Source organism: Oryctolagus cuniculus, chromosome 10 (assembly GCF_964237555.1).
Source record: "Oryctolagus cuniculus chromosome 10, mOryCun1.1, whole genome shotgun sequence".
Lineage (NCBI taxonomy): Eukaryota > Metazoa > Chordata > Mammalia > Lagomorpha > Leporidae > Oryctolagus > Oryctolagus cuniculus.
The window spans coordinates 111393082-111418083 of NC_091441.1; the positions used below are offsets into that span (position 1 = coordinate 111393082).

At 47.8% G+C, this 25002-nt stretch overlaps 1 protein-coding gene across 6 annotated transcripts; it reads right to left on the reverse strand.

Moving 5' to 3' along the window:
- Window positions 1-1327: 1327 nt before the first annotated feature.
- Window positions 1328-25002, reverse strand: HMCES (5-hydroxymethylcytosine binding, ES cell specific). Of its 6 annotated transcripts, none has more exons than XR_011379639.1 (8): window positions 24882-25002; window positions 23984-24190; window positions 14100-14243; window positions 13015-13140; window positions 8314-8495; window positions 3814-4006; window positions 2652-2779; window positions 1328-2293 (listed from the first exon to the last, which is right to left on the reverse strand). XR_011379639.1 is itself a non-coding variant. In XM_008260330.3 (7 exons), the coding sequence occupies exons 2-7, from the start codon at window positions 24164-24166 to the stop codon at window positions 2018-2020; spliced, it is 1104 nt and encodes a 367-aa protein (XP_008258552.2). In that variant the 5' UTR covers window positions 24167-24190; window positions 24882-25002; the 3' UTR covers window positions 1328-2017. The 6 variants fall into 6 exon arrangements, 3 of the variants coding, with proteins under 3 accessions (XP_008258552.2, XP_008258555.2, XP_008258554.2); XR_011379640.1 differs by having other exon boundaries at window positions 24887-24978; XR_007921673.2 differs by having other exon boundaries at window positions 24801-24927.

Here is a 25002-nt window from a genome sequence, read left to right on the forward strand (position 1 = left end):
GCCTCCGCCTTCACGGCGGCGCTCCAGTGCGTCACCAGCACGACCCTGCCCCACCCTTGCACCGGGAACGCAGGGCGCGGGAAAGCGGAATGCAGACCAGACTGGCTGTTGGGCCCCGCGAGCTGCCAGCCCCCCACCTCTCCCAAGACCAGCGCCGCTCACGCCTATTAGCAGCCCCGGGGTCGAAGCTTCACTCTGATTGGCGGAAATTCCGATCCCTAATTTGCGTAGGGCTTGGGGCCAGCACCCGCTCAAGCACATTCTCCTGGCAACCTGTGGCCGGCGCGGCGTGGGGGTCCCGGTTCCTGCGCCTCCCAGTCGTCCAGCCCTCTCCCTTCCAGCCGCCTGGGGCAGCGTCTTGCGGACCCCTTCTTCCTGGATGTCCCGAAGAGGCAGGAGCAGAACCGGCCTGGTGCTGACTCTTCCGCTCCGCCCCCCACCCCGCCCCCAGCCTTTTGGCGGCGGCAGTCCCGGGCCGGAAGGGGCGCGGGAGCGGGACTGTGGGGCAGTCCCAGCTGCTGCAGTTCTGGGCCACTTTGCAGGACACAAAAGTACTTAATTGCGTTTGTGGCGCCTGGCAATTAACGTGTCAGACCCTGCTGTAGCAAAGGACTGGGCACACAGGAAGTGTTCAAATCCATGGAACAAAGAATTTTTTTTGAAAAGATTTATTTATTTGAAAGTTAGAGAATGAGAGAGACAAAGAGGTCTTCCACTCCCCAAGTGGCCCCAAGGACCGGGGTTGGGCCAGGCCAAAGCCAGAGCCCGGGGCACCTTCCGGGTTTCCCATGTTGGTACGAGGGCCCAGGGACTTGGGCCACCAGCAGGGAGCTGGATGGGAAATGGGGCAGCCAGGACTGGAACCAGCCCCATATGGGATGCCAGCGCTGCAGATGGCAGCTTCACTCGCTGTGCCACAGCGCTGGACCCATGTAACAAATATTTGCACACCAATTATTAACACTGGGGGAAAACAGCAAAAAAGGCAGTTCTTGATTTCATGGAACTAATGGTCCAGATGGGACGAGGGACAACAGAAGAGAAAGTAAGTACCGAATTAGCCGTAAAGTGACTCCGTGCCCAGAGGAAAGACAGGGGAGCCCGCAGAGCAGTCGCTGGGACTCTGGCCCAGGCTGGAGCAGGTGGGCAGTTTCTCCCACAGCCTCAGATCCTCGTCCTCAGAATGCAGCCCCTATTCCCTATGCCAAAGAGGTCTTGGCCTCTGTGTGACAGGCACTCAACTTGGGCTGGTTTTCAGCTAAAGGATTCAGACAGCTTCCAAGTATTAAGAGAGAAGAGACCCAACAGGAACCCTCCCCAAAGCTTCTTTATTTATTTATTTATTTATTTGACAGGCAGAGTGGACAGTGAGAGAGACAGAAAGGTGTTCCTTTTCCGTTGGTTCACCCCCCAATGGCCGCTGCGGCCGGTGCACCGCGGTGATCCGAAGCCAGGAGCCAGGTGCTTCTCCTGGTCTCCCATGCAGGTGCAGGGCCCAAGCACTTGGGCCATCCTCCACTGCACTCCCGGGCCATAGCACCCAAAGCTTCTTTAGTTTTTTTCCTCACCAAGCCCCAGTGTCCCATGTGTGAAAGAATCTATTCCTTAAGACTTATGCCAGAAGACTGGGTAAGATCTAGAACTCTACCCACTCCCCCGCCAGCATCATTTTCCATAATGTAGGTAGAGGTTTACCAAATAGAATTTATTCTGATAAAACAGTTCAAGAACTTAACTGTAGAACACAGAGAGAGACCAGAGGCTGAGCAGAGAAGAGCCTGCTGCTAGAGGCCCCAGACGAGGGCTGAGCACCCCGAAAGGGACCTGCTTGGAGGAAGGCTCTGCTAGCCCTAGCAGGAAAAGGCAGCCCAGGGGGCCCAGAGGATCATTGATGGCAGCTGCCCAACAGCCTCCCTGGGGTACCTCGTCACAGCCAGGATAGCCACTTCCTCATGAGCCCACCGTCAATTAACACAAAGAAGCACACAATGGAAGAACCTGTTACCAGCACTAGTATTTAGTGCTGGCTATGAGGCCGCTTAGCCACGGGCTGCTCCTCCTCCTCCTGCTTCAGCCAACGCTCCAGGGCCCCTGCGCCGCCTCTCTTCGGGGAGAATGAGGACTTTGCTGCTCTGCCTCTCTTGGAGGGGAATGAGGCCTTTGGTAGGAACTGGCTGGACCACTGGGGCACCTCTGATTCCTCCTTTTCAGGTGTTTTTGGTTCTTCCTTTTTGGGTGATTTTGAGGCCAGCCACTGCAACATCTTCTGGCTGTTGCCTTTGGCCTTGATCTCCTAGGAAAAGTGGAAAAGACTCAGCTGACCTTTTAGAAAAAGCCCACTCGAGGGGAAGAACCTGGGGAAGAGGCACCAGCTGCTGGCCCTGGGCTGGAAGATGTAGCCAAGTGCCAGCTGGGCCCTGCATCACGAGTGGGCAGCAAGGAGTGTGCTTTAAGGGCAGGGAGCAGTTCAGAGAAGCAAGCAAAGAAGGCAGTTCAGGAGGAATGCTGGCAAGTGAGGCTGCAGGAGTGGGAGAGCTTCCAACAGCCACCGACCATGACAGGGATTCGCGGCTTATGGTCTCCTCTTTGGTTTGTCTGTACAACTGTCTGCCCACTGCTACTCCCTCTCGCGGCTTTCCTTACACCTGTACCTCCACGCTGAACTGAAGGGTCCTCAGTGTACTGCTGCCTCTCCAGAACACTACTTCCCCACGTAAGGACCATGGTGGAAATAGGGCAGTAGCTCGTGTAAAAGGAACACAGTCACATGTCTAGGCATCTAATGAAAAAAAAAAGTATTAAGAGTTGCAGGAGTTTATGGAAAACTGAGACAAAAGGAACAAAAGGAAAACTGAGACAAAAAGACACCGACTACGGACATGGAAAGCAAAGCAAACTGAGGCATGGGATGGCTGCTCTTGCAATCATCCTCACTGACACTGCTCAGGCATCATTTGATGCCTATTCTTGGAACACTGAGCATGTCCTACTTCACGTCCTTCCATGCCACCAGTGCTAGCTGCCAACAATCCCTACTCCTAAACCCTTACCCCAGAATGTCCGTGGGGCCAGCCTCCCCACTGCAGACCTTTTGCCTGTTCACCGTCCCTTCAAATCATACCCTCTAGATCCTTGCCAATTCTAAGAAACTAGTTTGTAACAAGAACATTGTCAAACTCTTCTAAAGAGACTGGCGTGCCTCCAACATACAGCTGGGAAAATGGAGGTGCCGAAAGTTACCATCCAATATCATGGCTGGTTAGGAGCGGAGATATAATACTGTCAAGAGCTCCTTTGTCTTGGCTGGCACTGAGGCTCACTAGGCTAATCCTCTGCCTGCGGCGCCGGTATCCCAGGGTCTAGTCCCAGTTGGGGCGCCAGATTCTGTCCCGGTCACTCCTCTTCCAGTCCGGCTCTCTGCTGTGGCCCGTGAGTGCAGTGGAGGATGGCCCAGGTGCTTGGGCCCTGCACCAGCATGAGAGACCAGGAGAAGCACCTGGCTCCTGGCTTCGGATCAACGCGATGCGCCGGCCACAGCACACCGGCCGCAGCAGCCATTGGGGGGTGAACCAACGGAAAAGGAAGACCTTTCTCTCTGTCTCTCACTCTCTCTCACTGTCCACTCTGCCTGTCAAAAAAAAAAAAAAAAAAAAAAAAAGAGCTCCTTTGTCTCATCCTCACCCTCTAGATAAAGAGTCCTCCAAATGGCTTATCAGGCTCACCAACAAAGTTCCCACTGTAAAAGGTCGGATCCTACAAGCAGGGGCCACCCTGACAGAGTTGGAAAGGACTGTAATAGTCCCAGGTCCCTACCTTTTTCATCACCAAGTGGAGAGGAGCCAGACACTCGGGAGTGTTGTTCCGTGAGTTGCTCACCACAGAAGACACTGGATGGAAGGTGATGTTCTCTGTAGGATGGATTAACTTCAGAGCTTCCTCAGTTGAGACCTCACCAAAGTCAAGCCATTTAGAGACTGCTTCGTCCCCGTCCAATATAGCCGGCATCCTAGCGGAAAATGGAGATAGAGGTTGGGAGAGGTAGAGAGAGGGGAAGGAGAGAAGCAGGGAGAGATCTGAGCCAGCTGATGGCTCAGATCAGCACCAGGAGCAGCTCACTCTTTATCTGCACCTGCCATGTATGTGTTCCCTGAACACAACTTGGTAAGGACGCTCGATTCAGTACTTGGAAAGCCATGTTATAATGTTTTGTGGCAAAGATAATTAGGGGTGAGTGCTGTGTATGGATCTAGTATAGTACGCTCAAGTATATCCTCTAGCCAACGTTCAATTTTCCATAATGGCACAAACTACAATTAAAGATAAAACAGATTTGGAAAACTTGTCTGCCAACAATGTCCAGCCTCCACCACTGGTTAAAGACTTAATGGAAGAAACCACTAGTCACCTTATTGTGAACACAGGAAACTAAGCCTTAGAAAAGCAGAGGCTACCAAAGATGTTGGGAAAAGACTATATGTCTAGTGTCACTTTTGTGTCCTAGGCCAATGCACAACATGATACATACTTCATCAGTGTATGGTACAACTGATTTCAGGAAACAAAAGTATGAACTTCTATATGAGTGGTTTAATTCTATTCAACAAATAAAACATGTATTTAAAAAATATTTTAAGGGAAGGTATTGTGGCACAGTAGGTTGAGCTGCCCTCTTAGGACACTGCATTCCATGTCAGAATCCCTGGTTCAAATCTCAGCTGCTCCATTCTATTTCCGCTTTATCTGGGGAGTGAACCAGCAGATGGAAGACTCTCTTTCTCTACCTCTGCCTCTCTGTAACTTTGCCTTTCAAATAAAATAATTTTTTTTAAAAAGTCCTAGCTGCTCTGCTTCTGTTTCTGGGCAGAAGATGATGGCTCAAGTGCTTGGGACCCTGCCACCCACGTAAGAGACCTAAAGAGACCTAGATGGAGCTCTGAGTGCCTTTTCAGCCTGGTCTAGCTCTGGCTGTTTAATGTATATGGGGAGTCAACCAGCACATAGAGGGTCTTGGTGTCTGTCACTCTGCCTTACAAGTAGACGAGAAACAGAAATATTTAAAGGTTCACAGAAAACGTGTACTCTGGGGATTGGTGTAGTGGTATAGCAGGTTAAGTCAGTGCCTGTGTCCCAGCTGGTCTGTTTCTGATCCAGCTACCTGCTAATGCACCTGGGAAAGCAGTGGAAGCTGGTCCAAGTACTGTCATCCACGTGGGAAACTCATAAATAAATCAATCTTTTTTAAAAAATAAAAGGAAACAAAATGTGTAGTAGGAGAAAAGTGTGCATGGATTTCAAAAATCTTTTTTCACAAAAACAAATTTATCTTTTAATTCCATTTTTCATGAAATTTTTGAAGCTCCTCATAGTTTAGTTGGCCATAATTCACAGAGCTTTACCTAACACCAGATAAAATAACAGTACATTTTAAAATTAGTAGTGTTTTAATTATCTAAGATAGAGGAATTTATTTTCAGATTAACTAGCAAAAATTGGTACTGTAATCACATGAAAGCATATTTTCCCAGATACAGCTTAGGAGAAAGCTAAATAAAGTGGGTAATTCTGATAGGTATAGTACTACATTCTTTTCAGTAGAACACCAAAAAAGTCACTTCAGAGTATGCTGATGCAGCAAAAACTGTGAAGGCGTTAAACAAGTATAGTCAGTTCTGCTAATGCTTGTTTTAAAAATATTTGTTCCGATGCAACTGATACATCAGAGAGCAACTGGAGCATAACAAAAATTCTGTGCTTGCTTTGCACAATTTCATCTGTAAGAGCCAGGAGGATGGACACAGAAAACTGCCCCCCTGCTGATCTGAACCATGTAGAAATACACAAAATGTACATCTGCACCCACCTTAAATGCTGACAGCTACCTTGACTCATGGCACATTATCCTACAAAGCTGGGTTTTACTCTTCGTTTGCACTTGTGAACTCTGCTATATATAATAAAATAACACATGTTTAAGCTCCCTGGTTCAAAAAATGGCAGGCAATACATGAAAACAGAAATGTTTTAAACACTGAAGAGCCTGAAATGATACAGCATCTTGAAAAAAAGTGAGGATGTGGTTATCCTGAGCAGCAACATTTATAAAGGATTTCACTTCAGTGACGTGCTGCAAAAATAAAACATCCATGGTTGAAACAAAGTCAAAAAGTGCTATGAAGCCAATACCAACCAGACCTAAAACAGAAGCAACAGGAAGATGGTTAGGAGCCAGCGCTGTGGTGCAGTAGGTAAAGCTGCTGCCATGGTGCCAGCATCTCTTATGGGTACCAATTTGAGTCCTGGTTGCTCCATTTTTTTTTTTTTTTTTAATTTATTTGAAAGAGTTACACAGAAAGGAGGAGAGACAGAAAGAGAGGTCTTCCATCTGCTGGTGCATTCCCCAATTGGTCGCTATGGCCGGAGCTGTGCTGATCCGAAGCCAGGAGCTTCCTCCAGGTCTTCCATGCAGGTGCAGGGACCCAAGGACTTGGGCCATCTTCCACTGCTTTCCCAGGCCATAGCAGAGAGCTGGATTGGAAGTGGAGTGGCCAGGTCTCGAACCGGTGCCCACATGGGATGCTGGCACTGCAGACGGCAGCTTTAGCTGCTATGCCACAGCACCAGCCCTTTTTAGTGCCAGTAGCAGGTAGTGGTCTTGTATGTTGCTACAATTTGCAAAGCTTTCTCCTGTCAGAAGCCGCCCTGACAGAAGAAAATGCTGCTGAAAGAACTTAGAGCAATGATACAGACGTTAACTGAAGGAAGCAGCAAAACATTGGATCAAATGCTCAATTTGATCAAACAGGCAACTGCTATAAACACTTGCTTCAAAGGAACAACTTTTTCAAAGACTGAAAAACATGCCTCAGGACTTTAGAATTCAAGATCACAAACTGTGTATAACCTCCCTCCTGACACTACATAGTAACTCATAAGTTATTGTTCTGCCTTTTTTTTTTTTTAATGATTTAATTTATTTGAAAGGCAGAGTTAGGGAGAGGTGAGAGGTGAGAGGAGAGAGAGGCGAGAAGGAGAGAAAATCTTCAATCTGCTGGTTCACTCCCCAAATGGCCATAATGGCTGGTGCTGGGCCAGGCCAAGCCAGGAGCTGAGAATTCCATCCAGGTTGCCCACGTGGGTGGCAGGGGTCCAAGTATTTGGACCATCTACTGCTGCTTTCCCAGGCACAATAGCAGGGATGCTGGAAAGGAAATGGACCAGGTAGGACTTGAACTAGTGCCCATGTGGGATCACAGGTTGGTAGCTTAACCCACTGAGCCACAATGCCGGCTCTGAGTATAGTTCTTCTAACACCTCTTCCACAAGCAAACTTTAAGTCTTATTCAAGGTCAGGTGTGGTATTTGCATATTTCCTAATAACAGGAACAGAACTGGTTCTTAATAGGAATTAGGTTCCTATTTTTTTATTTTTTTATTTACTTGGAAGGTAGAGACAGAAAGAGATCTTCTGTCTACTGGTTCATTCTCCAAATGGCAGTGATGGTCCAGAAGGGTCAGGCTGATGCCAGGAGCCAGAAACTCCGTTTGTTCTCCCACATGAGTGGCAGGGGTTCATATACTTGGGCCAACCTTCTGCTGCCTTTCCTCAAGCAGGGGCACTTGGAAGTGGGGCAGCTGAGATTTGAACCAGCGTCCAAATGGGATGCCAGAGTTGCAGGTGCTGGTTTGATCTGCTGTGCTACAGACTACTCCCCTATTTTTTAATTTGACACTGACAAAACTTTTTAAGTGTTGTCTCCTTAACCTCATTCTTGCATAAGTTATGTAGTTTTATTTATGTATTTAAATTTTATTTATTTAGAAGGCAGAGTTACAGAGAGGCAGAGAGAGAGGCGCAGAGAGAGAGAGAGGTCTTCCATCTGCTGGTTCACTCCCCAGATGGCCGCAATGGCTGGAGCTATGCTGATCCGAAGCCAGGAGTCAGGAGTCTCTTCTGGGTCTCCCATGTGGGTGCAGGGACCCAAGACCTTGGGCCATCTTCTACTGCTTTCCCAGGCTGTAGCAGAGAGCTGGAATGGAAGTGGAGCAGCCAGGTCTCGAACCGGTGCCCATATGGGACACCAGCACTGCAGGTGGCAGCTTTACCTGCTACACCATAGCGCCAGCCCCAAGTTACATAGTTTTTACGATTTCACATAGTGCAGTGATTTTTAGGAATGACACATCATTTACAGCCAAACTCACTCTACCTGTACTTTGTGTAACAACTGCCCTTAATTTCTTATTCTCAAAAAGTCTGAAAGCACAAACTTTACTTGAATGCTTTAGGCTGCAGGGATGAGAACTGTGACTTGCCTGGGGTGGATGTCATTCAAGCCTTGGCAGGAATCTACTGTGATGATGGTATAGGAGTAGAGGAGGTCTCCTCCCTCTGGGGGCTCCCAGCAGTCGAAGATCCCAGCCATTGTCAGCAGCCTCCAGTTGTCCCAGACTTGCTCCCAGTCCTCAGAACTGTACGCAGCACCCATGCTGCCTGACTGAAAGCAGAAAACACAGGCAGGTAAGATGCACGCAGCAGTCCTTCTCCACATGCAGCCTGGATACCACTGTAGACTCAACAACACAGGAATCGTTCTGGAAGTCTTTCAGCCCGGGGCCAGCACTGTAGCATAGAATGTTAAGCCTCTGCCTGCAGTTCTGGCTGCTCCACTTCCAATCCAGCGCCCTACTAACATGCCTGGGAAAGTAGTGGAAGAGGGCCCAAGTCTTTGGGCCCCTGCACTCACATAGTACACCTGAATGAAGCTCCTGGCTCCTGGCTTTGGCCTCATCTCAGCCATTGCCATTTTGACTATTTGAGGAGTGAATCAGCAGATGGAAGATTGATTGATCTCTCTCTGCCTTTCAAATAAATATTTTTTTTTAAATATTTTTTTTAAAAAAATATTTATTTATTTATTTGAAAGTCAGAGTTATACAGAGAGAGGAGAGGCAGAGAGAGAGAGGTCTTCCATCTGCTGGTTCACTCCCCAGATGACTGCAATGGCTGGAGCTATGCTGATCTGAAGCCAGGAGCCAGCAGCCTCCTCTGGGTCTCCCACATGGGTGCAGGGGCACAAGCACTTGGGCCATCTTCTACTGCTTTCCAAGGCAGAGAGCTGGATCAGAAGTAGAGCAGCTGGGACTCAAATCGGTGCCCATATGGGATGCCAGCACTGCAAGCAGTGGCTTTACCTGCTATGCCACAGCACTGGCCCATAAATAAATCTTTAAGAAAGAAAAGAAGTCATTCAGCCCATGACCTATTAACCCCTCTTAATCCATGGTCACCAAAAGGAAGAGGTTTGGTGGTGAGTGTTCAGAGAAACTGTGGATTCATGGCTCCATAATATTTTCAGAATTTAACACCTTCACAGGGTATTAAGGCCTTCCTTGATCTATCCCATGATTCTAACTGTAGCTCACATTGCTAATTTGAACCCAAACTGTCAGTCAATGAAGCTGTCATGTACTTCTATGTCCCTGTGTCTTAATAAGCAACCTTCCTCTGCCCAAAATGTCCTTCCCACCCTTTCTCATCAATGCCACCTCCTACTTGCTATTCAAGATACAATTCAAGAACTAGAATATGGAAAGCTGCAAAGTATGTCACTTTATCCTAAAAATTAGGACGAATGTTGATAATCTACAACACCATAACTTTTTTATCTAACTTGGCAGATAGATAGATATAGGGAAAAAGAAACAGAGATAAACAGAGAAAGAAAGAAAGGAAGAAGGAAAGAAGGAAAAAATAAAGAGAAAGAGGCCGGCACCGCGGTTCTCTAGGCTAATCCTCCGCCTGTGGTGCCAGCACTCCAGGTTCTAGTCCTGGTTGGGGCGCCGGTTCTGTCCCGGTTGCTCCTCTTCCAGTCCAGCTCTCTGCTGTGGCCCAGGAGTGCAGTGGAGGATGGCCCAGGTCCCTGCACCTGCAGGGGAGACCAGGAGGAAGCACCTGGCTCCTGGCTTCGGATTGGTGCAGCACCGGCTGTGGCGGCCATTTTGGGGGTGAACCAACGGAAAAGGAAGACCTCTCTTTCTGTGTCTCTCTCTCTCACTGTCTAACTCTGCCTGTCAAAAAAAAAGGAAAGAAAGAAAGAAAGAAAAGAAAGACAGGTGGATCACTCCCCAAATGCCTGCAACAGTCATGGCTGGACCAGGCTGAAGCTGGGAGCCAGTATTCTATCTAGGTTTCCCTTGGGGGACCCAGGGTATGCATTAGCAGAATCAGGTGCAGAGCTGGGACTTGAACCCATGGACTCTGACATGGGATGTGGGCATCTGAAGTGGCGTCTTACCTGATTCACAACATACTCGTCATCTAAACATAACTTTTTAAAAGTTTATCATAGAACTGAGGTTTCTGGGCAACCAATAAGCCTGAAATTTAAGGAAGGACAGGAACTTCCAAGAGGAGATGGGACACAAACACTGGCTAATTGGTGACAACAGAAGGAACACCGGGCCTTCATAGAAACCAGTAAGAATTCAAATAAAATGAGTATTACATTGCTAGAAGCAGAGTACAGCTAACACAAATGGTCACAAGAAAGAATGCGAGCAGGGCAGGAGATGGGAGGTAGTCCTCCTGTGTTGCACAGATAGAGGAGGGCAGTTCTCTGCTTCAGAAAAGGCAAGAAGCCTCATCTGAGGACATCACCCCTCAGAGACAAGACTCAAAGTGCCAGGCAAAGAGCAATGATCCCTGTCAGCCCAAGGATACAAGCCAAGTCCTACTAACGCTACAGATGGGAGGATAAACTCCCCGGAGGCGGGCACGTGGTGCACCCGTTAACATACCACCTGGAGCACCTGTGTACTGTACTGCAGTGTGGGGTCCTGGCTCTGCTCTCAATTCCAGCCTCCTGCTAATGCTCACCCCGAGAAGCAGCAGGTGATGGCCCAAGGATCTGGGTTCTTTTCCCCCATGTGGGGGACCCACATTCAGTTCGATTCCTGGTGTCAACCTGGCCCAACTTCTGCTGTTGGAGGTATTTTGAGACTCAATCAGCAGATGGAAGATATCTCTGTCTCTTTTAAATAAATAAATAAAAATTAGGGGAAAAAGAGAATAAAGTCCCCAAGCTCTGAGGAAGGTCAGGATCACGTAGAAAGCTTGAAACATGGGTCTATCCATGACAGACAATCAAAAAAGAAGAACCCTCAGACTATCAAGCACCCAGTGACAACAGCAGTCCACAGGCAGAGCCTCTTCACGGCTCAGTCTCACAGCAAAGTCCTGCAGCTACCAAGAAAAACCCTCTAGAAAATCAATCCTTGGGGCTGGTGCTGTGGCATGGTGGTAAACCTGCCAGCAGTGCTGGCATCCCATATGGGCACCAGTTCGAGTCCTGGCTGCTCCACTTTTGATCCAGCTCCCTGCTATGGTCTGGCAAAGCAGAAGATAGCCCAAGTCCTTGGGTCCTTCTGCCTGTGTGAGAGACCCAGAAGAAGCTCTTGGCTTCTGGCTTTGGATCAGCACAGGTACGGCCATTGTGGCCATTTTGGGAGTGAGCCACCAGATGAAATACCTGTCTCCTGTCTCTCCCTTTGTAGCTTTGCCTCTCAAATAAATAAATAAAATCTCACCCCAAACACTAGTAATCCCCAGAAAAACAGAAAGCCAGCAGTAAGCAAAGGTAATTTTATCAACAACGAAACCCCACATTTCCTTTAATTCCTGGTATGCTTAGCTCACTCTCACACATTACTGGCCTACTAGAAGAATTTCCAGCTGTAAGTATTATTTTTTTAAACGATTTATTTATTTATTTGAAAGAGTTACAGATAGAGGAGAGGCAGAGAGAGAGGGAAGTTTTCCATCAGATGGTTCACTCCCCAGATGGCCTCAACGGCTGGAGCTGCACTGATCCAAAGCCAGGAGCCAGGAGCTATCTCCCGGTCTCCCACGTGGGTGCAGGGGCCCAAGGACTTGGACCACTTTCCACTGCTTTCCCAGGCCATAGCAGAGAGCTGTATTGGAAGAGAAGCCAGGACTAGAACTGGCGCCCATATGGGATGCTGGCACTTCAGGCCAGGGTGTTAACCCACTGCGCCACAGCGCTGGCCCCTGTAAGTATTATTTTTCTCAGTTTTTGTCCTATTTACTATGCCTAGCCACAATAAAACTGTAAGACACAAAAGCTGGAAAAAATAATCAATTGCCAAGAGATGTAGAAATCGACAGAACTAATTCTGAGAGATTACATGTCCTAGATGTTGAAATCAAAGTCAAATATTAAAGACTGGAAACTTAAAGTACGTAGAATTAATATGTTAAAGGCTCTTGCAGAGAGGCCAGTGTTGTGGTGCAGGGGGTTAAGCTTCTGCTTTCTATTTTTAGAAAATGTCCAAAACATGCAAATCTATAGACAGGAAACAGATTGGTGGTTGCCAAGAGCTGGGAGGATTAAAGAGTGGAGGGTGAATGGGTATGGAGTTTCTTTCTGGGGTAATGAAGATGTTCCAAAATTGGATAGTGGCAATGGCTGCACAACCTGAAGTAGAACTTTAATGTAATCTATCAATGAGTTGATGAATTTTATCCCAGTAATGCTGTTATTAAGAAAAAAACCCAACTGTGTGAGTTAAGGAAAAAATGTCCTTCTTTGGATTAATTTGCTCCCCTGTACCTTTCTAAATTTTAAAATTTTATTTTACTATTATTATTTTTTTTTGGGATAGGCAGAGTGGACAGTGAGAGAGAGAGAGTCAGAGAGAAAGGTCTTCCTTTTGCCGTTGGTTCACCCTCCAATGATCTGATGGCAGGAGCCAGGTACTTATCCTGGTCTCCGATGGGGTGCAGGGCCCAAGCACTTGGGCCATCCTCCACTGCACTCCCTGGCCTCAGCAGAGAGCTGGACTGGAAGAGGGGCAACTGGGACAGAATCCAGCGCCCCGACCGGGACTAGAACTCGGTGTGCCGGCGCCGCAAGGCGGAAGATTAGCCTAGTGAGCCGCGGCGCCGGCCTCCCCTGTACCTTTCCAAATACATTCTGTGAGTGTTAGTGATGATACCTTCTCTGTCTTGACTTGGGGGAAATAGATGAAGAATGGTTGCCTCTGATGTGTGCACCGATATCGCTGCCACTCGTAGAATCCATCTGCTAAAACAACACAGCGCCTTCCCTTTCCCAGAGGGACCTGAGGGGAAATAAGAGCAAGGTACAGTTTGAGTGACACAAACTGCTGCTATTAACATGTCCTTGCAAAAATCTCAAGATTAACCTCAGAGTAGTTATTTCTCTGTATTTCCTTTTCTTATGCCTAAGGTCACCACTCAATTACAAGTATATTAAAAGATTAAATAATGTATATAAATGCAATCAGCTCTTTTCTAACAAGTAAGTCCTAGTGGTAGCTAGTTTCCAAAGTTGGATGCTCAATGAACTACACTTTCCAGTATTCATCCCCTACCTAGTCCATCTCCTCCCATACTGATTTTGGTCTGGTTCTGCACAGCACATCTCAGAGCAGAAGCGATGCTGTAGGATTTGCCAAGGCTAAGTCAAAGCCTTGCAGCCTCTGTTCAGCTCTCTTGGATCATGAGCTCTGGGTTGCGAGTTGCCATGGCACACTAACTACTCTCACATGCCCATTAAATAAAGCATGTGGAACGGCTTTCAGTTGTTCTAGCCATCCTAGCTAAAGGGTCAGATGTGGATGAAGAAGCCATCTTAGACATTCAGCTCCAGCTGCCATCTGATTACAACTACAAGAGACCCTCTAAGTGAAAAGTGCCCAATTGAGCCTGGACAACCCACAAAACATGAGTGATAATAACGGTTTTGTTTTAAATCACTAAGTTTGGGGGTGATTTGCTTTAAGGCACTAATAAACAGCACAGCATCAACATTAACAACTGGAAACACTGGAACCTTATTTTAATTCTCAGGTATGGAAGGTACTAACAGCTCTGATGGAAAAAAGAATAGAGGATGTGCCTTTCCCCTAGATCAGTCACCTACCTTTCTTTTTTTCTGACACTTTTAAATGTTAATATGATAATACAAAGAGAATAGATTTAATGTACTTCATAGATTCAATTCTAAGAATATAATGGCATTCCCTTCCTCCCTCCTACCCTTCCCCTAGCCAACTACCTTGAACGACTTCTTCTCCATCATGGTATCACTACGACAGTTGATCATGTTGAACTGTAACTTGGAAGGATCATTTTCTTTGAACCAAAATGGGACTAAGCCCCACCGCATGGGAGCAATGATACGCTCAGATGAGTCTGCATCCTGCCACAGAAAAAGGTTAGAATCTAGTGAGACAATGAAATTTAGAAAACCAAATTAGCCTATGTATTTAGTTTTAAAATACAAAAAATACAAATTATTAAAAGTGAAAAAGTCTACTTGAAAACAATTAGCATTTGCTAGAATGTATGGCAATCTGTTTGAGTAGGATGGGGAACAAAGAGGTTTAGTTCCAATAAACCTGCAACTGTTGCTACTATGGAAGACAGTACTAGATCCTGCATTTCATGTGGTCTCAGTTCTCAAGAGACATGTAATGAGGTCCATGCCATTACCAAGGGACACACGGGGTGATTATGAGGCCATATAGGAATGCCTAATCTCAAAGGGATTGCACTTTTTTGAAAGATTCATTTATTTATTTGAAAGAGTTACAGAGAGAGAGGAGAGGCAGAGAGAGAGAGACAGAGAGAGAGAGGGAGGTTTTCCATCTGCTAGTTCACTCTCCAATTGGCCACAATGACTGGAGCTGTGTCAATCTGAAGCCAGGAGCCAGGAGGCTCCTGAGGGTCTCCCACATGGGTGCAGCGGTTCAAGCACTTGGGCCATATTCTGCTTTCCCAGGCCATAGCAGAGAGCTGGATCGGAAGTGGAGCAGCCGGGACTTGAACTAGCGCCCATATGGGATGCCGGCACTGCAGCCAGTAGCTTTACCCACTATGCCAAAGCACAGGCCCCACGTAATGCACTTTAACCACACAGACCTGAAAATATTAAGCAGTAATCTAAGATTCTATGGGCCAGGGGCCGGCACTGTGGTGTAGCAGGTTAAGCTGCCGTCTACAGTGCCAGCACCCTATATGGGCAGGTTCAAATCCTGGCTGCTCCACTTCCAATCCAGCTCCCTGCTAATGCACCTGCAAAAGCACTGGAAGATGGCCCAAGTGCTTGGGCCCCTGTATCCAAGTGGGAGACCTGGATGAAATTCCTGGCTCCTGGCTTTGGCCTGGCTCAGCCTCGGCTGTAACGGCCATTTGGGGAGTGAATCAGTGGAAGGCAGATCTCTGTCTTTGCCTCTCTTTGTAATTCTCTCACATACATACATACATACATCAATCAATCAATCAATCAATCAAAAAAAGCTACAGGCCAAAGGCCAGATACGTGGTGCTCTTGAGTATCAAAGGAGAATGATCTGTGGCATAGCACGTAAAGCCACCTCCTGCAGTGCTGGCATCGAGACCTGGCTGCTCCACTTCCAATGCAGCTCTCTGCTATAGCCTAGGAAAGCAGTAAAAGATGGCCCAAATCCTTGGGCCCCTGCACCCACATGGGAGACCCTGAGGAAGCTCCCGCCTCCTGGCTTTGGCTTGGTGCAGCTCTGGCCATTGTGGCCAACTGGGGAGTGAACCAGTGGATGGAACACCTCTCTCTTTTTCTCTCTCTCTGCTTCTCCTTCTCTCTCTAACTCTGACTTTCAAATAAGTAAATGAATCTTAAAAAAAAAAAAAAAAAAAAAAAAAAAAAAGAATGATCTGTAATAGATGGAATAAAGAAGTACCAGCTCCTGGTCAGGGATAGGGGCAAGGAGGCTGAGGGGCAATCCTTGAACTGTATCTCACAAGAGGGTTCTGACAGGGAAGTGATGAGAGCGAAGATGAAATCAGATGACCAAAAAGGCATATCAGGAATGTCTAACATTACACATAACATTATACGTATCAGCAATGTGTAAACAAGTAACTTTGTGCAGAAGAGTTAACATAGTAGGCCTTAGGATGCTACACAATTTTAGCAGACCTACTTAACAAAGCTGACCCTCAGTATTTTAGAACTTGGGTTTTCGACAGAGCTTCCACCTTTCCTAACTGATAAGAGTGGTTTACCCTTGCTAATCTGCTTGTGTAAACAATGACATTCATGTTGAACACATGCTTTCTTTCTGTGAGTCTGGAATTTTAGTACTTGCTAGGCAGAGTGCCTCTGTGACCAACCTTGGCCCAATGAAAACCTTGGGCCCTGCATCTCTAAGGGGTTTCCATGGGCAGAAGCACTGCATACTTCTACCTCATGTCTCATTATTGCTAGACAAAGCAATGGGCGTGGTGTGTCCTCTCATAGGAAGAAGAGAACAGGAGGAAGCCTGTGCGTGAATTTTCCCAAATTCCTATTTGTGTCTTCTACCCTTGCTGATACTATGTCCCTTCAGTATAATAAGCCTTAGCTGCAATATGTGCAATATGCTGAGTCTTTCTGAGTCTCCAAATATGGGCAAGGTCTGGGGATTCCCAATATACAGTTGTCAAACATTTTTTGGGTAATGAGCCCCTTGAGAATTTGATGAAATCTACAGATCAAAATGTATTGACAATTATCTGTATACTATGGTTATGAAGGGACCAATAAGCAGAGTCCGCCCTTTGGTTACTACTATAATGATCCTGGGGTGAGGATAAGATGGAACTGGTAATAGCAGCTGAGAGTAAAAGTAACATCCAAAAGGTAGGGAAAAACAAAAACCCTATGATGTAAATGGATGTGCATGGTCAAACAGAAATGATTAAGTTTTCAATCCCTGAAGAGTAAAATAATGATAGGACTACTGAACAACAAAAAAATGGGGAGAGGGGTTTAGTTTGGGCCAAGATCCCAAGCACACAAGGAATTTTTGATACTAGTGAGAAGTCTGCGGCAATTCGAAAAATGGCTGAAAAATCTTTGACACTTCTCTTGAGAGTTGGAAGGTCTATGTTCTCTCCCCTTGAATTTGAACGGCCTTATAACTCACTTGTAAGTTGTGCCACATTCTGTTGTAAGCAACAGAATGTGGCACAAGTGACATTGTATGGTTCCTAAGGCTAGGTCTTCCTTGTTTGTTGGCGCTGCTTCTAGTGCCATGAGTTGCCTTATATAATCAGCTACCCTAAAACAGCCATGCTGTGAGGAAGCTCAGGCAACATGGAAATACTCTGGTCAACAGTTCCAGTTGAGAGGCCAGCTTTGCAGTATGGCGGGTTAAATTGCTGACATCCCATTTGGGCACCAGTTTGAGTCTCCGCTGCTCCACTTCTAACTCAGTTCCTTGCTGATGCGCCTGGGAAGGCAGTAAAAGATATCCCAAGTACTGGGGCCCCTGCACCCATGTGGGAGACACACATGACATTCCTGGCACAGCCCTGGCTGTTACGACCTTTAAAATAAACACATCTTAAAAAAAAATAAAAATAAATTAAAAAAAAAAAAAAAACAAGTTCCAGTTAAAAGCCAACATCAACTGCCAGATAAGTGAGGATGCCTCTAGACTGGGGTTGGTAAACCTTTTTGTCAAAGTCCAGACACAAAGTATTTTAGGCTCTGTAGACCTTACAGTATCTACTGCAAATCTAGCATTACAACAGCAAAGCAGTCATGGCTAACAAACAAATGAAGGGATGTTACTGGTTCCATAAAATTTCATTTACAAAAACAAGTGGAAGGCCCAAGTTTTCTGACCCTTGCTCTAGATGATCCTAGCTGCAGATGCCAAGTCTTCCTAGTTGAAGCCCAATACATTGAGACAAACCATACCAACCATGCTCTCTATCCTAACTCCTCACTGGTACAGAATAAAAACTATGTCCAATAAGCACTCAGAGACATAGAATTAAATCTTAGAGGAGGAGCTGACATGTGCTACGGCAGGTGAGGCTGTCACCTTCATTGCTGGCATCCCGTGTTGCAGTGCTGGTTCAGTCCCAGATGCTCTGCTTCCAGTCCAGCGCCCTGCTGATTTTTCCTGGGAAAGCAGAGGATATGGCCCAAGCACTTGGGCCCCTGACATTCATATGGGAGACCTAGGTGTTACAGGCTCCTGGTTTCAGTCAGTCCCAGACCTAGCCATTGTAGCTATTTGGGGGGAAAGAAGCAGTGTATGGAAGATCTTTTTGTCTGTCTTCCTGTCACTTTTTCAAATAAATCTTAAAAAAAAAAAAAAAAAAAACCAACTTAGGAGAGCAGCAGCATATTAAACAGAAAGGGTCAAGAAACTTCTGTCGAGGCCAGTGCTACGGCTCAGTGGATTAAAGTCCTGGCCTGCAGCAGTAGCTTCCTATATTGGCGCCGGTTCCAGTCCTGACTGCTCCACTTCCAATCCAACTCCCTGCTAATGCGCCTGGGAAAGCAGGAATGGAGGATGGTTCAAGTGCTTGGGGCCCTACACCCATATGGGAGACGCAGAAGAAGCTCCTGGCTCCTGGCTTTGGATCGGCTCAGCTTCAGCCATTGCGGCCATATGGGACTGAATCAAAGGATGTCACTGTTGGTAGCATGAAGAGGGGCAAAGAACATTTACACGGATGAGCATGGTGGCTCATTTATAGCAGCAGTCCATTAGCACTGCTATAAAATACAATAGACTAGGTAGTTTATAGAAGAAAGAAATGTATTTCTCACAGATCTGGAGGCACCAACAGATTCAGTGTCTGGTAAGGACCCACCCTCTGGTTCACAGAGGGCACTTTCTCACTGAGTCCTCACATGGGTTCTCCTTTTTAAGTGCACTAATCCCATTCACGAAGCCTTGAACCTTATGACCAAATCACATCCATAATACTATCACCTTGGGGTTAGGATTTTTTTTTTTTTTTTTTTTTTTTAACAGGCAGAGTGGACAGTGAGAGAGAGAGACAGAGAGAAAGGTCTTCCTTTTGCCGTTGGTTCACCCTCCAATGGCTGCCGCGGCCGGTGCGCTGATCCAAAGCCAGGAGCCAGGTGCTTCTCCTGGTCTCCCATGGGGTGCAGGGCCCAAGCACTTGGGCCATCCTCCACTGCACTCCTGGGCCATAGCAGAGAGCTGCACTGGAAGAGGGGCAACCGGGACAGAATCCGGTGCCCTGACCAGGACTAGAACCCAGTGTGCTGGCACCGCTAGGCGGGGGATTAGCCTATTGAGCCGCGGCGCCGGCTAGGGTTAGGATTTCAATATGAACTTTTCAGGGAACAAACATGCAGCTTTGGTCTAACAAGACTTTATTTGTAACTGCCAGGGGTGGCCTAGGCTGAAGCCAGGAGCCTGGAACTCTATCTGGGTCTCCCATGAGTGACAGGGGCCCAAGCACTTGGACCATGTTCTGCTGCTTTCCCAGGTGCATGAGCAGGGATGTGGATGCAAAGGGGAGCAGCTGGGACTCGAGCAAACATGGGATACTGGGGTGGGAGGTGACAGCTCAAACTGCTGCATCACAAGAGGGGCCATGCAACTGCAGTACTGATTTGGGAGGTTGCAAATATTCAACATGTTAGTGATTTTGTAAATATGGAAATCTAAGAATAATGATTTCTTGTGTGTGAAAGAGCAAGAATGAGTGAAAAGACAGATTTTAAAAATCCTCTCTTCTGGAGTTGGCACTGTGGTGTAGTGGGTAAAGTCTCCACCTACAGTGCTGGCATCTCATATGGGCAATGGTTCAAGTCCTAGCTGCTCTACTTCTGATCCAGCTCTCGGCTATGGCCTGGGAAAGCAGTAGAAGACGGCTCAAGTCCTTGCACTCTTGCACCTGCGTGCGAAGACCCGGAAGAAGATCCTGGCTCCTAGCTCCAGATCAGCTCAGTTCTGGCCATTGTGGCCAATGGGGAGTGAACTAGTGGATAAAAGACAATCTCACTTTCTCTCTCTCTCTCTCTCTCTCTGCCTAACTCTTTAAAATAAGTAAAAAAAAATTTTTTTTTGACAGGCAGAGTGACAGTGATAGAGAGAGAGAGAGAGAAAGTTCTTCCTTTTCCATTGGTTCACCATCCAATGGCCGCTGTGGCTGGCGCGCTGTGGCTGGTGCACCGTGCTGATCCGAAGCCAGGAACCAGGTGCTTCTCCTGGTCTCCCATGTGGGTGCAGGGCCCAAGGACTTGGGCCATCCTCCACTGCACTCCCGGGCCACAGCAGAGAGCTGCACTGGAAGAGGAGCAACCGAGACAGAACCAGTGTCCCACCAGGACTAGAACTGACTCCAACACATCCCTTCCCATTGCCCAGAGACTTCTGGCAGTATCAGAAGGTATCTTCAATAGTTATGACCCAGATAGGGCAGTGGGGTATACTACTGGCATCTAGTGGGTAGAAGCTAAGGACACTGCTAAACATTCTACAGTGCATAAGACAGCTACCCACACGATCGATCAATTACCCTCTCAAACATTTCAATAGTGCCAAGGTTGAGAAAGCCCACTCTCACAAAGTCTATAGATCATGTGTTCACTGGACAATTACAACCCAAACTCAAATGGAGGACGAATAGAAAGTAGCTGAGAAGCCAAAATACTGCTCAGTATTAGTCATCTTTTCCTTTCCACTTTAGGACCTCTGAACAGGACAGCTGGCGGCAACGGGTGAGTGAATCAAAGAGGAAGTCATCTGCAAATCAGTGGTTTCAAATGCAAATACTGCAGTCTATACAAACAGGCTGGCCGTTGATGATTTGGATGAATTAACCGCTGGTTCTAATTTTGCTTTATAATTTAAAGGTTTGAGGAAAATGAAATATCAAAGATTTATAAAACTAAGAAATCCTAGCAATCTTAACTACACTAAGTAGAGATGTGCAGTCCGGCACTCCATCAGTAAACGTGTATCAATGATTCAGAGGATGACCATATTAGAGGTTCCACCTAACCCATTCTTGGTTCAAAGATGCATTCACTAAAATGGGGACAGTGATCTGGATTTAGGTTCCAGCTCTGACCATCACCAATTAGTCACAATCTTTATATCTGTTAAACTTTTTTTTCCAGTTAACATTCATTCTATAAATCTAAAGAACTGGTATAAAGACAATTAAGGTTAAAACAGAGTAAAGTTCACATATGCACTTAAGCCTCTGTCCTCACTAGAAATTATGGCTTCCTTTGAAACATGTTTTATCTTTTCCCCTTCAAGATTGCTTATGATGTTTATTTTATCTTGATTTCTTCCCCATTTTATTTAAAAAGATTTATTTATTTATTCATCTGAAAGGAAGAATGCCAGGAGGTGGGGGGTCATATCTTCCATCTGTTGGTTCACTCCTTCACTGATACAGGATGTGGGCATCCCAGGCAGTGGCTTAACCTACTGCACCACTCTACCCACCCCAATTTCTTTCTTTCACAATCACTCTTGTGGTGCAGTGAGTTATGCTATTACTTACAACTACTTGAGCCAAGGTCTGCTCCCAGGGTGTGCACTAGCAGGAAGCTGGAGTGGGTGGAAGAGCTGGGACTCTAAACCCAGGCACTCCAATACTGGATGCTGGTGTCCCAAGCTGCATCTTAACCACTGTGGCCCACACCGTCCCCAAGAATAAACTATTTCGTGTTGGGGCAGGTGTTTGGTACAGTAGTTGGGATGTCACTTGGGCTGTCCATATCCCACACTGGATTGTCTGCTGGGATTTCAGCTTTCTGTTAATGTGCACCCTGGGAGGGCAGCAGGTGATGGCTCAAGTACTTGAGTCTCCGGCACCCATGCAAGAGATGTGGGTTGAGTTCCTGGCTCCTGGCTTCAGCCTTGCCCAGCCCAAGTCATTGTGGGCATTTGGAGAATTAATCTGCAGAGAGAATATCTGTTTTTCTTTCAGATAAATAAAAATTTTTAAAATCTACTGTTTCAAGTAAATTGCTTCATTCAACCCCAAAAAAATCAACGTATCTGGTATTTTTTCAAAATAATGTGACCCCTGGAATAAGGGAATGAGTCCTTTCTATCATTTACGATTAGAGTTTTGAAAAGTATGTATCAGGGCCGGCGCCGCAGCTCAATAGGCTAATCTTCCGCCTTGCAGCGCCAGCACAGCGGGTTCTAGTCCCGCTTGCCCCTCTTCCAGGCCAGCTCTCTGCTGTGGCCCGGGAGTGCAGTGGAGGATGGCCCAGGTGCTTGGGCCCTGCACCCCATGGGAGACCAGGAGAAGCACCTGGCTCCTGGTTTCGGATCAGCATGGTGTGCCACCCGCAGCGCGCCGGTGGCGGTGGCTATTGGAGGGTGAACCAACAGCACAGGAAGACCTTTCCCTCTGTCTCTCTCACTGTCCACTCTGCCTGTCAAAAAAAAAAAGTATCGATCGGGGCTGGCACTGTGGCATGGTGGGTAAAGCCACCACCTGCACTGCTGGCATCCCATGTGGGTGCCAGTTCAAGTCTTGACTGCTCCAGTTTCAGGTCCGCCTCTTTGCTACGGCCTGGGAAAGCAGAGGAAGATGGCCCAAGCACTTGGGCCCCTGCACCTGTGTGGGAGACCTGCAAGAAACTCATGGCTTCAGAATGGCCTAGCTCCAGCCACTGAAGCCATTTGAGGAGTGAATCAGCAGATTGAAGACCTTTCTCTCTCTGTCTCTGCCTCTCTGAAACTGTGCCTTTCAAATATATAAATTTATATATCTGAATAAATTAATAATAAATAAAATATTTTTTAAAAAGTTCAGTGCTTTAAAAAAATAAGGAAAAGTATGTACCACAGGTTTCCAGGAAGTAAACAATCCTGATTTTTAAAAACATGATCAAAGGCATTTCAAACTTACCTCCCGGAACAAAGCATTTTTATTTCTTTCTCACACACACACTTTCAAGAGATAAAACAATTAAAATATGATTGTAAGTGATGTGTCATACCACACTAAAGGGATTAATACACAATGAGTACAATTAAACTTTAGATAATAGGGGCCAGCATTGTGGTGTGGTGGGTAAAGCAGCCACCTGTTTGTGTCCTGGCTGCTCCACTTCTGATCCAACTCCCTGCTAATAATGGCCTGGGAAAGCAGCAAACTATGGCCCAAGTGGTTGTCCCCCTGCCACCCATGTGGGTTAGGGGACAGGGATGAACCTCCTGGCCACAGACTGGTCCAGTGTTGGCTGCTTTGGCCATCTGAGAGTGAACCAACGGATGGAAAAGCTCTCCTCTCTCCCTCTGTAACTTTTCAAAATAAATAAACTATTGGCCGGCGCCGCGGCTCACTAGGCTAATCCTCCGCCTAGCGGCGCCGGCACACCGGGTTCTAGTCCCGGTTGGGGCGCCGGATTCTGTCCCGGTTGCCCCTCTTCCAGGCCAGCTCTCTGCTGTGGCCAGGGAGTGCAGTGGAGGATGGCCCAGGTGCTTGGGCCCTGCACCCCATGGGAGACCAGGAAAAGCACCTGGCTCCTGGCTCCTGCCATCGGATCAGCGCGGTGCGCTGGCCGCAGCGCACCGGCCGCAGCGGCCATTGGAGGGTGAACCAACGGCAAAAGGAAGACCTTTCTCTCTGTCTCTCTCTCTCACTGTCCACTCTGCCTGTAAAAAAATAAATAAATAAATAAATAAATAAACTATTAAAAAAAAAAACTTCAGATAACCAAAACAATTACATGTTTCTAGCTTCAAACACAGATATAAAATAATAAAAACACATGCAGAAACAATAGAAGCTTTTCAATGTTCATGAAGTATCAGAAGGGTTTTAGATCAGCTGGTCTGCCCTAGGTTTTTAATATACTCAAAAGAAAAAAAAGTTTTCAAATCGAATGACACAGATCATCAGCTAGGTTTGAAGGCTGCTCTCTTAAAGAAATATTCAAATACAAGGCTCTTATACATTTCACATGCATTAAGACTGGAGTGCTTTCTATACCAAACCCACTTAAATTGAGTTAAGGAAGACTGGGTCATCCTCCAAGGTCAGGTGGTGGTGGGCTAGGTCAGAGTACATGACTTTTATTGGCTTTTAATGTCATCCCAGAGGCTCATCCCAGCTACTCGGCCATCGCAATGCCGGGCCGGAAGCCAGTGGGGAGCAGTTGGTTACCTTCTCAAAGTGCAGCCGAGACAGGAGCACGGGGCTGTGGGACTGCGGGCTCTTGTTGTAGGAGGGGCAATACTTGTCGGGTTCTCTCCACTCGGGGAGCCTGGGCCGGCCCCGCCGGTCGCGATAGGCACAAGCTCTGGTGAGAACGTCCAGAGGCAAGTGGCAGGAGGTTCGCCCGCACATGTTCAGCACGGCCTCTCACAACCTCTAAACGGCCAAACACGGAGAAACGTTAGGGCTCATTCCTTTACAGGCAGCGTTCTCTCCCGACCCCGCAGGGCTCTGCGCTGCCCAGAGCACCGACGGCGGCGCACACCCCTGTCCAGCCCGCCCGTTCTCCTCGCTGCGTGCAAGACATTAAACAAAGCCTCCGCAGGTGCTCCAGCAATGTTTCTGAATGCAGGAAAACGGGTCCCCGAGCGGCGAGAGAAGGTATCTCTGGGCACTTCGGGAGCCGCCAGCTCCTTCCTCTGAGTGACTTTTGGTCCCTGCACTCCCCGGGCCTCTCCGCCTGCTGGGGCCAGGGCCTCACGCCGGCGAGCACCCTTCAACCGGAGGACGCGGTCGGGCGAACGGAGCACGGCCTCCCGCCCCGACGTCAGGGCTCCTCACCGCCCGCCAAGGTCCGACAGGCCCGCCCCGCACACCTGCGGGCCGCCGACTGCGCTCCGCACTCCGAGCTCCGGAAGCGGGCAGCCCCACGGCCGCCGGTAACGCTGTCCGCTCGGCCCCAGCCCGCCTATTCGGCCGTCCCGCGTCAACTCCCAACCTCTCCCCTCGGCCCAGGCCCAGGCCCGGCAGCCCCGCGTTTCCTCGCCTTGCACAGGCCCGGACCACCGAAGCGGTCTCCCTTCCCCTCAGTCCTGGCCACCACCGCGGGCCGTCGGCGACGCCTCACCTCACCTCCCAACGTCCGCGCGCCCCCCTCCCCGCGTCGCCGCGGCTTCTTATAGCGGGCGCGCGGGCCCAGGCCACGCCCCCTGAGCGCAGCCTGGCCCCGCCCCCAGCGGAGCGCCCGC

Bases quoted from the DNA above. Each gene is read 5' to 3' on its own strand.
- HMCES (XM_008260330.3), bottom strand. From the start codon at position 24,166: ATGTGCGGGCGAACCTCCTGCCACTTGCCTCTGGACGTTCTCACCAGA. The intron at 14,244-23,983 runs GTAACCAACTGC...TTTCTGTGGCAG, and splicing joins CTCGGCTGCACTTTGAGAAG to GATGCAGACTCATCTGAGCG. The intron at 8,496-13,014 runs GTATCATCACTA...TTCTGCTTTCAG, and splicing joins CCCAAGTCAAGACAGAGAAG to TCAGGCAGCATGGGTGCTGC.